Source organism: Heloderma suspectum, chromosome 7 (assembly GCF_057233095.1).
Source record: "Heloderma suspectum isolate Gila_16-S chromosome 7, 16-S_ref, whole genome shotgun sequence".
NCBI classification, from domain to species: domain Eukaryota; kingdom Metazoa; phylum Chordata; class Lepidosauria; order Squamata; family Helodermatidae; genus Heloderma; species Heloderma suspectum.
In genome coordinates, this window is record NC_139464.1 from 88,817,093 (window position 1) to 88,830,131 (window position 13,039).

A 13,039-nucleotide genomic window follows, 5' to 3' on the forward strand; every position below is an offset into this window, starting at 1 on the left:
TATCTATGGTGCCCAAGGCAACTTACAACTAGGAATGTGTGAACCAGCAAAATTTGAGCTCATTGGGGTTTTTTTTGCTTTTGGATGAAAATGTGTGCATATTTTCATGCACATTTCCCAAATGTATGCATCAATTGTGTGCATTTTTGGAATGTACATATTTTTTCATGTACACTTTTCAAATGTACGTATTTTTCAAACACATCGTGGTTTTTTTCTGCAAATCACCCTGCAAGCTCGGAAATGTATAGACTTTAGCTGCAGAATGTATTCAGGTCCATGTTCAGTTCCAGAAGGTACGAAATGGATAAATTCTGGTCAAATGAATTTCTCATACATCTGTATTCACAACAAGGAAAAAAGTACAATCAATACAAACAATCACAATAACAACAATAATTTTTATAACTTTATTTTTAAAGTAGAATTTTGAAATATACAGAGGAAACAGGTTAAACATAGCTCAGTCCCAACATGCTAGAGAAATCAGTTAACCTTAATCAAATATAACCAATAACCAATTTAGTAGATGCATTCAGTACAGAATCACAAAACTTTCAAATTGTGATAGTGCTCTCTTATTCAGCCAGCGAGATCTTATGATCCAGAAGAGGGTTGAGATTTGGGTCTGGGATGTATGATTGACATACCTAAAATATGGACACCATAGTTAGGGATGTTGTGGGTGTCCAATACAGGGGTGGAGTCTGATGGACCATTCATGTCTCTAATCTTGTGTAAAAAGCAGGTTTATAGATGCCATTTCTGTAAAAGGCCTTTTTACGCAGAATGAGCCATCATTTTTACACAAAGTGGCAGCTCACTAAGGGACCAGGTGTCTGGGCAGTTGCTAAGTGCCTGTCAGGCCATCCAGCAGTGTGGGTGGGGGTGAGGGTTCGGTGAGCGCCTGGTGATCATGGACTCAGGTAACCATACTCCATCCAACCGTCCATCCCTAACAATAGTGCATAAAATATTTAATGTTTTGCATGATCTCTAACAATTTTCTTGTGGTGAGTGAGCTTGTTCCTCAATAAATGGTCCCAAAGGCTCCTGAACAAAGTTTTGAAAGATAAACCTGCTGAACCATTCCCATGGTTTCTGTTGATTGCTCTTTGTTTGCTTTTATCTTTAAAAATGACTTCTAAGAATCACAACATTCTCTTTTTATTATTCTTGATCTGAATGGCTGAGGAAATGGGAGAGGCGAAATTAAGATCCAGAACTTAGGACCTCCAAGTCTATAACCCCGATGGGCTTGGTCAGTACATTAATGAGTCTTATCTGAATAAAGACCAGGAAAATGAGAACGTTGTTGTTGTTCACAGAGAGTTACCCAAGTAACCATGGGAATGGGAGCCCCTGAAAATCACACTCACTTTTTGTGTGGTGCTTTTGGAACAGAATACACCCTGGCAGCTTTTTTGAGGCCATTTTCTACGTGTATTTCATTGCAGGGCGATTGCGATTTTTTTTCTTCTTTTTTTTTTTTACAAAAAATAGAAGCAACCATGTGAATCTACACTTAGAAATGTGTTTGCATAAATCATTTAAAAGTAAGCATATGTAATGGCTGAGGTGTCTAGTCAATTTTCACTCTAGGGGTCATTCCTGGTCTTTTACTTCATTGTGGTATTTCAAAATAACACTTCAAAAATATTTTTTAGATGTATTTTCTATTTATTGAAACATTTACATCCCACCATTTGATTTAAAAAGCATTCAAGGTGGATATGTAATTTCTTCATAAGGCTTTATTTCATAGAATAGAATAGTAGGGTTGGAAGGGGCCTACAAGGCCACTGAGTCCAACCCCCTGCTCAATGCAGGAATCCAAGTCAGAGCATCCCTGACAGATGGCTGTCCAGCCTTGTCTTGAAGGCCTCCAGTGTGGGAGAGCCCACCACCTCCCTAGGTAATTGGTTCCATTGTTGTATTGCTCTAACAGTCAGGAGGTTTTTCCTGCTGTTCAGCTGGAATCTGGCTTCCTGTAACTTGAGCCTATTATTCTGTGTCCTGCACTCTGGTATGATCAAGAAGAGATCCTGGCCTTCTTCTCTGTGACAACCTTTCAAGTACTTGAAGAGTGCTATCATATCTTCCCTCAGTGGATTTAACAAACCCTTCTCCAAAATACCTTGATAATAACATCCTAAATATCATTTATGAAGCTCCTGGCACTACCTACTGATCTTAATGGGGGGCAACAACTGTGAGAGGCTTCGGCTTTGCTTCAGGACTTTTCATTTAGATAGCTATTTTTAAAAATAAGGAACAGCTGGCAGAATTATCACTGCTGCTCACAGTCCCCTACTCTATCTCTCTGCCTAAAAAGTGTACACATTTTACTAATGTTATCTCTGCTTTCTTCTACACTAATCAGTTTGAAGGGCAGTTTGCTAGGGCTGGGAGAGAAATTCGTTTGGTTCGCATTTTAATATGAACTGACCTAATTTGCACTTCCCGAACTAATATGCAAACTCGAATGCAATTATTTTTCAGTTTGCGCACCTGTCTGAATGTTGCCATGTGGTTCTCCAATCAAACAATGCACACAAAAATGTGTACATTAGGGATAATTGCATACAAAAATGCATACATTCCGGGAAATAGTGTACAAACAGGCATATATTAAGGGAAACTGCTTGCAAAAAAAAATTAATGCGTATATTTGAGAAAATGTCTACAGAGATGTGTATAATTTTTGTGTGCATATGAAATATGCACAAAAATGCTTATGAATTTTCATGGAGACTTCAAAAAATATGAGGTGGAAATGGGACATATCAAACTTGTACTTTAAAGAATACAAACATTATAGAAAGTGAAACACATTCATCAATTCCTGCAGTTTGCAGTTATCCTAAGTACACATGTGTGGTTACTCCGACTGAGGTACTGAAAGTGCTGGACCTTTGGGATCATCAAATCTACTATTTGTTGTGAGATTCGTAATCATATGGATTCCATATGTAAGGATCAATATTAAAACTAATGAAGTCACCAAACCCATCCAAATGGCCTGGGTGAAGAATCCCGTACAGTCACTTGCATAGGAAAATGAGTGATTTTTAATATTGAAAGCTTGAATCTGCAAAAGAGAAGGAGGACAAAGAGTGAGCCACCAAGCATCTGTACTTCATGTCCTCCTTTACCATGCTGTGTATTCATTAACCATATGTCTGTGTGGATTCACAAGAATGGTATAAATCAAACTTCAGAAAATGTAGGATATTTTAGGGATATAGATCTGGGAAAACCATAAGGCATTACCCATTTCTCTCACACTTCAACACTGCTAGGCTACTTTTGAGTATCTAAGAAATTGCCTTATACAAGAGCAGAGAAATGGTTCAATATGTAGTTTGAACCGAGCTCTGCAGATTTTCAAAGTGAAGTATTTGAAATCCTTTTTATCTGAGAGCGACCCTCTAGAGACTCTCTAGAAATGCCAAGGGTTGAACTTGGAATCTTATACCACTCAAAGTTTGGGGTCTACCACTGTGCTACAGCCATTTTCAAATTAAAATAAAGAAATAAACCCTGAGCATTCATTGAATCACCTGAAATACTATGACCCAGGCATTTGTATTAGAATTAATGGATTCAGCAGGTTTCTGTATGGAAGAATTATCTTATTTCCTTAATGGGGATCAGTAGTGTGTAGTGGCAAATTCAGAAGTGCAGAGTCCCGTCATGACAGTCACAGCCACGCCCCCTCACAGCCACGCCCCCTTCTAAGATTATACAACCTTGTAAGATATACAGCCTTCAACTGGGATCCAAAAACAGTGCAGCTGAGAGTAAGGCAGGGGTATTTCAATTGGACATCCAAGAAAAATGCAGGGGTGTTAAAATATTTTTCACCCACTCACTCACTCAAACACAAACATTTTAGGTTTTCAAAATATGATACCCTATGGAAGCTTTACCCTCTCAACTCAGCCCTCATGGACAGATCCCTTCTAATTTAAACAGCCCCCTTGCACACTCCATTAGTGCCCCAACATTAACCATTAGCCTTCCCTAAGATCCTTCATTATATCTCCCCCCTCCCTCTCCAACAGAAATGTCCACACACCCAGTTGGATTGAACTACACACACACACACACACACACACACACACACACACACACAGAGGTGCAGTGGTAAATTTGAAAATGCAGGAGCTCATTGTGACAGTCCTCACGGGCAGTCCAAAAATTTCAGGCAGCTGTGTTGATCCATATCAACAAACCAGTTTTAGGAGTTTTCACCTCTACCAGGAGCCTGTCTTTGGTAAAGCGAATAGGTCTGAATTGCCCATTCCAGACCAACTCATCCCAAATACTTTGCATTCTAACATGGAACAATATATCGTTGCTTGGAAAATTCATTCCCCCCACAGCTACAGTGAGGATCGCAGCTAAACTCAGAGGGAACAGGGAATTCTGAGGGGGGTGGCAGATGACATCAGAGTCCCTGCTAATGAAAAAGTGCCAGGGCTGCATCCCAGCAATCCCTGCCTCCACTACACCACTGACGGGGATATTCTAACTCCATCTTTTCACACTAACATAATCTGTACCATTTAGATTAATCATTAGAATGCCCAAAATCTTCCAGGAAAGTTTATCTCAGGAAGAGTCTGAAAGCATACAACAGAATTTGATATAGAATTTGTTCTCTTACTAACACAACAGTTCAGTAAGTAGTGAACTGCTCTCAGCTCACCAGGAAAGTCTAGAATTCTCACAGGAATAACAAATTTGAAGATTCACCCTGAAAATGTACACTGTGCAGTGCCCATTTCGAATTATGACTTGCTAGATTTTTTCTAGGGTGAAGATGTTTGTGAAGTAGTATACATTTTGCCATATTCATTTATTTAAAACATTTCTAGACCTCATCACATGAGATTCCATATTATTAATTAATAAATAATTATTTAAAAACCTTAAACAACACAAGAAAACTAACAGCAGCCATAATAAAAGACAGCAAAAATGTCAATTACACATTAACCTATAAGAAATTCCACAGGAATTCCTTTCTGCTGATTGAATCGTTTGTTTATTAACAATGATCATATTTGACATCAGACACACATTTTTGCTGGCTGAGTGTTTTTAGTTTTTGATAATGTGGGCTTGGCTGAATTTTCTATTTCATTATTTTGTCATAACATGGAACATCAAAATACTGATTTGCACAAATCAACTCTTCTTACAAATCTAACACAGATAAACACAAAATTTGTGTTTCCAAAATGAATGCATTTGGGGTGGGGATATGGACCCCACTCTAATTAACAGTTAAATCCTAGCTATGGTTGCTCAGAGGTAACTCCCATTGATTTCAGTGGTACTTACTCAGTAACAAGTATGCTTAGGCCTGTGCATACTTTGAAGAATAATAATAATTAAAAGGTTACATGCAGATTGGCCAATGGTGAATGGAAGTGATAAATATTTATTAGCATAAGGATCAATCCATCTGTGTTAGTTTTTCCTTCCTCACTTTAAAAAGTACTATGTGAATTCTTCTGTGCTGGGATATAACTACGTCTACTGCCCAGGCCATAAAGAGATGGCTAGAATAATACGATTGCTGTATTTCCCCTCCTCCCATCCTCATTGTACAATGCAGTATGGAACGGTCATGTTCTTCACTCACTCTCTACTCCTTCCTCATGGCAGGAAAGAAGAGGATGAACAAAAGTTAAATTGCTAATAAAAGGTATTTTCAAAGACTACATGGAAGCAGTGGTTGATACAAAAGTTAGTGTAGAGGTAAACGCTAATGTGGCTTAAGAAGAGATGTAAAATTCGGGAAATTTTGAGACCATGGAATAAAAGTTTTTTCTCAGTTTTTCTTGGAAAAATTTGAAATTTTGGAAAAATTGAGAATAAGCAATACCTATATTTTTAGCGCTCTTTACAGATCTAAAGTCACCTTGTTGCTTTAAGACAGCCTTCCCCAACCTGGTGCCCTCCAGAAGTTTTGGACTTCAGCTCCCATCAGCCTCAGGCAACAAGGCCAATGGTCAGGAATGCTGGGCGCTGTAGTCCAAAACATCCGGAGGGCACCAGGTTGGCGAGGACTGCTTTAGGAACATAAAGCAGCCTTTCTGTTACTAAAGTTATTTTATGTATGACTTAGTTTGTTCATAAAATTATCATTATATTTTAAAACTTTTAAAAGTAAACTCAGTAAATTTGTGATTATCATCTGGATAGATTCAAACTACGTTATATGAGCGCTGCAGCATCAGAAACACAGGACTCTGTAGAACAAAGCCCAAGCTGTCAAGAATGCACATTTACTGTCAAGAAGGCACAATGGCGACTCTGCTCACATGTTGGGAAACTGAGCATAAATGCCTACCAGTAAAATGTACTTTAGATCAATAATTTTAATAAGGAATGAAAGAACTAACTATGATGGGAATCTTACAGAGAGGATTAAAAGAAATATTTTCCCCTATGGCTTCATTATTTCCAGACATTTTACATCTCTAGTCTTTCTAGAAAATTGGTCTTATTACATAGTTCTTAGAAAGCATTTTGAGGGGAGTAAAGGCTGGGTAACAATATATAAATACTTTGTCTTAAATTCTAAAAGAAAATATTTCATGATCCAAAGCTGTTCAATTTCTCCAATTTTTCAGGAAAAGAAAAACACAGTCCTCAGGGGAAAAACGGGAAAAAACATTTTGTTTCTAATTCTCCCTTTTTTTCCCTGGGCCTTCACATCTCTAGGCTTAAGCAAATTTTAAATTGTTCCACTGTTTCCAGTTATGGCTGCCAAGTTCTGGTGGCTGGACAGGACCCTGGGTTAGAGCCAGGAGGGTCGGGAGGGGAGCTTGACAGGGCAAGGGGGTAGAGTCCAGCATGTCAGAGGGGCAGTGCCCATAAGATGCAAGTGGAGCCAATCAGTAAAAGCGTACAACCCAGTGGTAAAAGGCCAGAGCCCAGCAGTAAATAGGGAGAGTCCAGGTGGTAAAAGGGTAGGACATAGAAAACAGCTTTGTTAACACGTACAGCTCTGCCATTTGCCTATAGCACTCCCCCCGCCCCATCTAGCAATATATCCATGCATGATAACAATGATTTACCTGTTTTACAACCTGGAAACAGGTTGTGAGTTTCTAGTCTGAAGGACAATGATTGGCCTGGTTCACACAATCACTGCAGCCCCCTGTGGCTTATTTAAGGCATGACAAGGTGTGGTGCCTATGGGTACCATGTTTCCTATTCAGTCCCCAGCTGTGGCTTGTTCTCTCATCCCAAACTGGGCCACATGGCTTGTTGGAGGGGGAAACAATCCTCCAACAGACCCATGGACTGTTGTAAGGTTATTGGAGAGTTGTTTCCCCCGCCAACAAGCCATGATACCCAGGTTCAGATGACATGGCACACCATGGCAACTCCGTACTGGGGGATGAATATTGAAAATGGCTACCGGCACACACCACAACCCACTGTGGCTTAAATAAGCCACACTAGGCTGCGATGATGGTGTAAGCTGGCCGTTGACTCCATGGCAGGAAACCCAAAAGCCATGCAAAGCAAATCACTCAAGGAAGTGAGCCCTTAGCAAGCTAAATGTGGCCCTTTTGGCATTCCATAACTGTTGAAGAGGACTGAAAGAGTTATACTTAGCTTCGAATTTCAGAAGCAAGCCAGCAATTATTTGGCTTTTTCTTCTTGAGGGGGTTGCTCTGTGGATGGGGGGGAGCACCCTGTAGGCTACGCACTGCTCTGTGGAGTTCAGCCCTAATGGGGGACCTGGGGGACATAAAAGGCCCCCAAAGTTGCCCACCCCTGTCTTAGCTATAGATTACAGGGTCTAACCATATGTATTATTTCAGGAGTTGGCAACCTGCAGCTCCTACAGCCCCCCCCCCCAAATTTTGGGGGAGGTCCCAAAATAAATCTTTTAAAAAAAAGCAAACAAAATGGTGTCCAGAGCTACTAAAAGGGTCAAATTAGTTGGTTTGCAAGCTAATTTTGACCCTTTGAGGGCTTTGTAGCTGCTATGGAGTTCCAAAGGGGTCAACATTAGCTTGCAAACAAGCTAATTTTGACCCTTTTGTCATTCTGTAGGAGCTCAGACCCCATTATATTCTTTGTTTTTATTTTCCCTCTATGTTTGGCACCCATGGGGGGGGTGCGGCCAGTGAGGGAGGGGAGTGCAGGGTGCCAAAAATGGCCCTCAGACCTCCCAAAGTATTACATGGTCCAGGAATTAAGCACCTAGAAATATTTACCCATCCATTACACAGATGACACACAGTCACACACTTCTGTTTTCATACACACACAGAGAGAACCTCCAAAACTGAGTGGGCTGATACTTTTCCAGCAGCTTGGCAACCAGTGTATTTTCCAGAGTGATTTTTAAACATCAAACAGGATTATGAAACATGTGGTTTGGGAGAATGAGTCTGTGTATTTAGGATGAGGGCACCTTTGCCAGAGCATTTTATGGCTTAGCTTCTTTTCAGTCATCAGGCAAAAGGAAATCACACACACACACACACACACACACAGGCCTGAAAGGCTAGCTGAAGAAAGGAGAAGATGCATAATGTCATTTTGGTTCCCACAGAGCAGTGAGTGGCTATGAAATAAAACATGGTCGGTACCATTCTTGGAGCCAAAGTGCGTGACGAAGCATATAACAAGGCTTTGATGTTACTAAAGTACTTTATCTTAAGAGGATTGAGGGGACTGAAGGCAGGAAGCCTAAATATACAGGGTGCAGCAATAGTGATCTTTCTAATAAAAAAACCAGACTGTTGTTTCTAGTCTAAAAATTCAGTATGGAGGCTTAATTGTCTTAAAATGCCTTGTCTAATTTAAAAATACCTACTGCAATTTCTGCATTCATCTATATTCTTTCTGATGTTTTGTCCCTGCTATGGTAGTGGTAGATGTATTATATCAGTAACATAAAAATCCCTGCAGCTTGTCATTAATAACTTAGAAAAGCATATAATCCAGTATTTTCTTTTTGTCTGTTTCATACACAAAATTTTCCAAGGCCTTCAGACAAGAATTCTGGTTCTCCTATTTAGCCTATACTTTGTATTTCATTAATTGTCTTTATTTCATTAACTGTTTTTATTATTTTTATTATTATTACATATATATCCCACCTTTTTTCCTCCTTAAGGAATCCAAGGCAGCATACATAATCCTCCTCCTCCTCCATTTTATCCTCACACCAACAACCCTGCGAGGTGGGTTGGGCTGAGAGTCTGACTGGCCCAAAGTCACCCAGTGAGCTTCCATGGCTGAGTGGGGACTAGAACCCGGATCTCCCAACTCCCAGTCCAACACTCTAGCCACTGCACCACACTGGCTCTCTTTTTCTAAGATTAATCAGGAATTGGTTTATTGTATTGTGTATCCTGAGTGGATTTTCCTCATTGTTTAACCATATGTAAAGAGAAATGCAGTAAGAAATTATTTTGCAGATAGTAGGATTAACCTAATGAACAATATATAATGCAGATGAGTCAAATAAGTTATCAAGCAAATTCTTAGCATCCCTAGCTTTTGACATAATGAAAAGGTTAAACAAATTTGTCTTTAACATACATTTTAAAAACACGTGTTTATTCCAAGAAAGAAATATGAATGTATTTTAATATGAACTGGTCATTCTTATTTCAGGAAATAAGCACTACTCTAAAAATGTCGAGTAATCTGAAACAATTTTTATCACAAATCCCACTGGAATAAATCTCTGATAGGCTTATAAACTTAAACTTGTAAATTAAGGATAGCTCATTTAAAGATAGCTCACATAACTCAATTGTACTCTACAGTAGGAGGGTTCTCCTATCATTTTGTGTGTGAATGTAGTCTGAATAATAACGCTGGGGGGGAGGGCAGCGGCAATGTCAGTAATGGAATGTGGCACCACCCACTGCTGGCATATGGCCCCTGACATGCTTGCCTGGAGACAATTCGCCCCTTGGTCCAAAAAAAAATTCCCCACCCCCTTCAGTATAACAACAGCATAAATAATGGTTATATTTAAAGTAGAATTAATGCTGCAGTTCCTATTGTAAGCCACCTTGAGTGCCATTTTTCTTGGTAGAAAGCCAGGGCACAAATCAATCAATCAATCAAATAAATAAATAAATAAATAAATGTGGTACGAAACAACGCTGAATAAAGCTTTAAATAAGAAGCTGTCTTATACTGAGACAGAACAATGATCCAGCAAGCCCAGGACCATCTTCCCTGAGTTGCATGTCAGGCAGTGGCCTTCCTCGGTGCTGCTACCTGAGAACTTTTGGATCAGCCTTTCCCTTCTGGTGTTCTCCAGATGTTTTGGACTACAGCTCCCAACATTCCTAACCATCGGCATGTTGGCTGAGGCTGATGGAAATTGACATCCAAAACATCTGTAGAGTACCAGGTTGGTAAAGGCTGATTCGGATGGACATAGCAGGACTTGTGGTCTTTTATATGCATAGGATGTACTCTACTACTTAGCTGTGATTGAAAAAAACCTACTTTGCAAAGGTGGTCTAATTCATTAAAATGGCAAAGTCCCATTTATTTAGTTATCTTAATGGGGGAAGGAAGTATATTTATTTGAATGTGTTCTGTGGATCCATTTTCTGGGGTGGTTGTCTTCTTTTGCTTTCTGCTTTTACATTCTCATCATTTATATGCTGTCTGTACTCCTCATCTCCCCATTATTGAATACCTTACCAGGGATGTAGAATGTGTGTGCGTGTCTGGATGTGTGCATGAAATAGCTTCCTTTTAACTTTCTCTTAGGTCTGAAGAAATAGTAAAGGTGATATTCAATATCAGACTTTCAGAAACTCCTATTGCAAGTAATAGCTCTAAAAATTGCCTCAGAAATGGCAATATGTACTCACTTGGAACTCAGAAATTACAACTTCCCAGTTTTCAGCTTCAGCACCATCTCGAATCAACGTTGCACCGTAGTGGTTGCTTGTTCCCACCAGCTGGCAATGAAATGAATACTCCGCAGGACCAGAGATGCTGGAGACGTTAAATTTAGCAGTGGCCTTGCCATCTTGCACAATATGAACAAAATCTAAAGTGAACCAGTTTCGAGCAGAGCCTACATAGTACTTGTTGCTCATCAGAAAACTAGAGAGAACAGAAACGTAGAATATGTTGATTCAAATTGCAGCAGAATTTGCTGGGTTTACAGGACTAGGCATGTGTATTTGGATTAAGTTTGATATCTGTTTGAAACTGCAAACATGCCATTCTGCTTGGCAGTGACAAAGGGTTGTCTTGCATGCTGTAACACTGAAGGATAGAACTTAATTGCTTATTCTTTTCCTGAATAGACTAACAGAGAAGCTATAGAGGTATAGAAATCCGGGTTTGAGCCTTCTCCAGATGGATGAGGAGGGCAGTAGAGAGAAGGAAATATATCAGTTTTTGTCAGGAAAACGAAAAGAGGCTTCTACAGCCTGAGGAAACAGAACCTATGTGAAAGAATATGGATCAGTTCCCTAGCCATGACATTTTATTGCCTGTTTCCTATAGACTGTCCAGGGTCAGCCCCATTTTTGAGGGAGTCTGGAGCAGACTCTCTTCTGGTGGGCCCCCTACTCTGATGATGGGCCCTGGTAGGCTTACCTACCAGCATTGGCAGGCTCAGCATCTCTTCAGGCAGCACCAGGTGGCTGGAAGCTGCCACTGTAATTTCCCACAATGCCCCAAAGTGATGCTACATTGAGATATTGTGACAAATTAAAATGTCAGCCAGATCCAACCACTCATAACACTGGGTCAGGATATTTTTTTGTAAAGGGCACAGCCCATCAGTGATTAGCTCTGCCATGACCCCAGCACTTGCCCAAAGATACCAGGTGCTGTCATGGCTTTTTCTCCACCTTCCTAGCTCATGCTTCACACCCCCATGGACAGCACCTACTCCTCCCCACTCCAATGTCTCCCCTTTCTACAAACTTCTACTGCTCATTTTCCACTGGGATAACTGAATCCTTATTAGTGTAATACTTTTATTGTTGTTGTTGTTCAGTCGTTCAGTCGTGTCCGACTCTTCGTGACCCCATGGACCATAGCACGCCAGGCCTTCCTGTCCTGTGCTCTCTCCCGGAGAGTGCTCAAGTTCATATTCATTGCATCCGTGATGCTATCTAGCCATCTCATCCTCTGCCGTCCCCTTCTCCTTTTGCCTTCAGTCTTTCCCAGCATCAGGGTCTTTTCCAGGGAGTTTTCTCTTCGCATTAGGTGGCCAAAATATTGGAGCTTCAGCTTCATTATCTGTCCTTCCAATGAGCACTCAGGGTTGATTTCCTTTAGGATGGACTGATTTGACCTCCTTGCAGTCCAGGGGACTCGTAAGAGTCTTCTCCAGCACCACAGTTCGAAAGCATCAATTCTTCGGCGCTCAGCCTTCCTTATAGTCCAGCTCTCACAGCCATACATTACTACTGGGAAAACCACAGCTTTGATTAGACGGACCTTTGTCGGCAAGGTGATGTCTCTGCTTCTTACTATGCTGTCTAGGTTGGCCATAGCTTTCCTCCCAAGGAGCAAGCGTCTTTTAATTTCATGGCTACAGTCACCGTCTGCGGTGATCTTGGAGCCCAAGAAAGTAAAATCTGTCACTGCTTCCATTTCTTCCCCTTCTATATGCCAGGAAGTGATGGGGCCAGATGCCATGATCTTCGTTTTTTTAATGTTGAGTTTCAAACCAGCTTTTGCACTCTCCTCTTTCACCCTCAACACCCAAAAGATCACAAAAAATATGCAAGCTTTTGAGATCTCCAGACCTTTTCACCAGGCAAGATGTTTCAAAGAGCAAGCTTGGTGGGGGACAGGGTGGGTTGGGAGAAGAAAAAAAACACCTAACTTGATGGTGAAATCAAAGTATTTGCACGTTCAGAGTCTCTAAAATAAAATGGGGAAGGAGACATTCAAATTAGGCTCTGCAGGTCATGGGATGGTCACAAGGTTGAACCTGGAGTTGCCCCTAGGGTAGCTGGGAACCAGAAAAAGAAAAAGGTTGGATCCTTCTATT

At 40.6% G+C, this 13,039-nt stretch overlaps 1 protein-coding gene across 1 annotated transcript in view; it reads right to left on the minus strand.

Annotated features, from left to right (window-relative positions):
• Positions 1-404: 404 nt before the first annotated feature.
• The window catches only part of LOC146340048 (V-type proton ATPase subunit S1-like), a 90,570-nt gene continuing 77,935 nt past the window's right edge, over positions 405-13,039 (minus strand). Inside the window, exons 9-10 of the mRNA XM_084811905.1 lie at positions 10,890-11,127; positions 405-3,091 (exon numbers count right to left, since the gene is read on the minus strand). Coding sequence (XP_084668031.1) covers positions 2,882-3,091; positions 10,890-11,127 — 448 coding nt within the window. The 3' untranslated portion in view covers positions 405-2,881. The remainder of the gene's footprint in view (positions 3,092-10,889; positions 11,128-13,039) is intronic.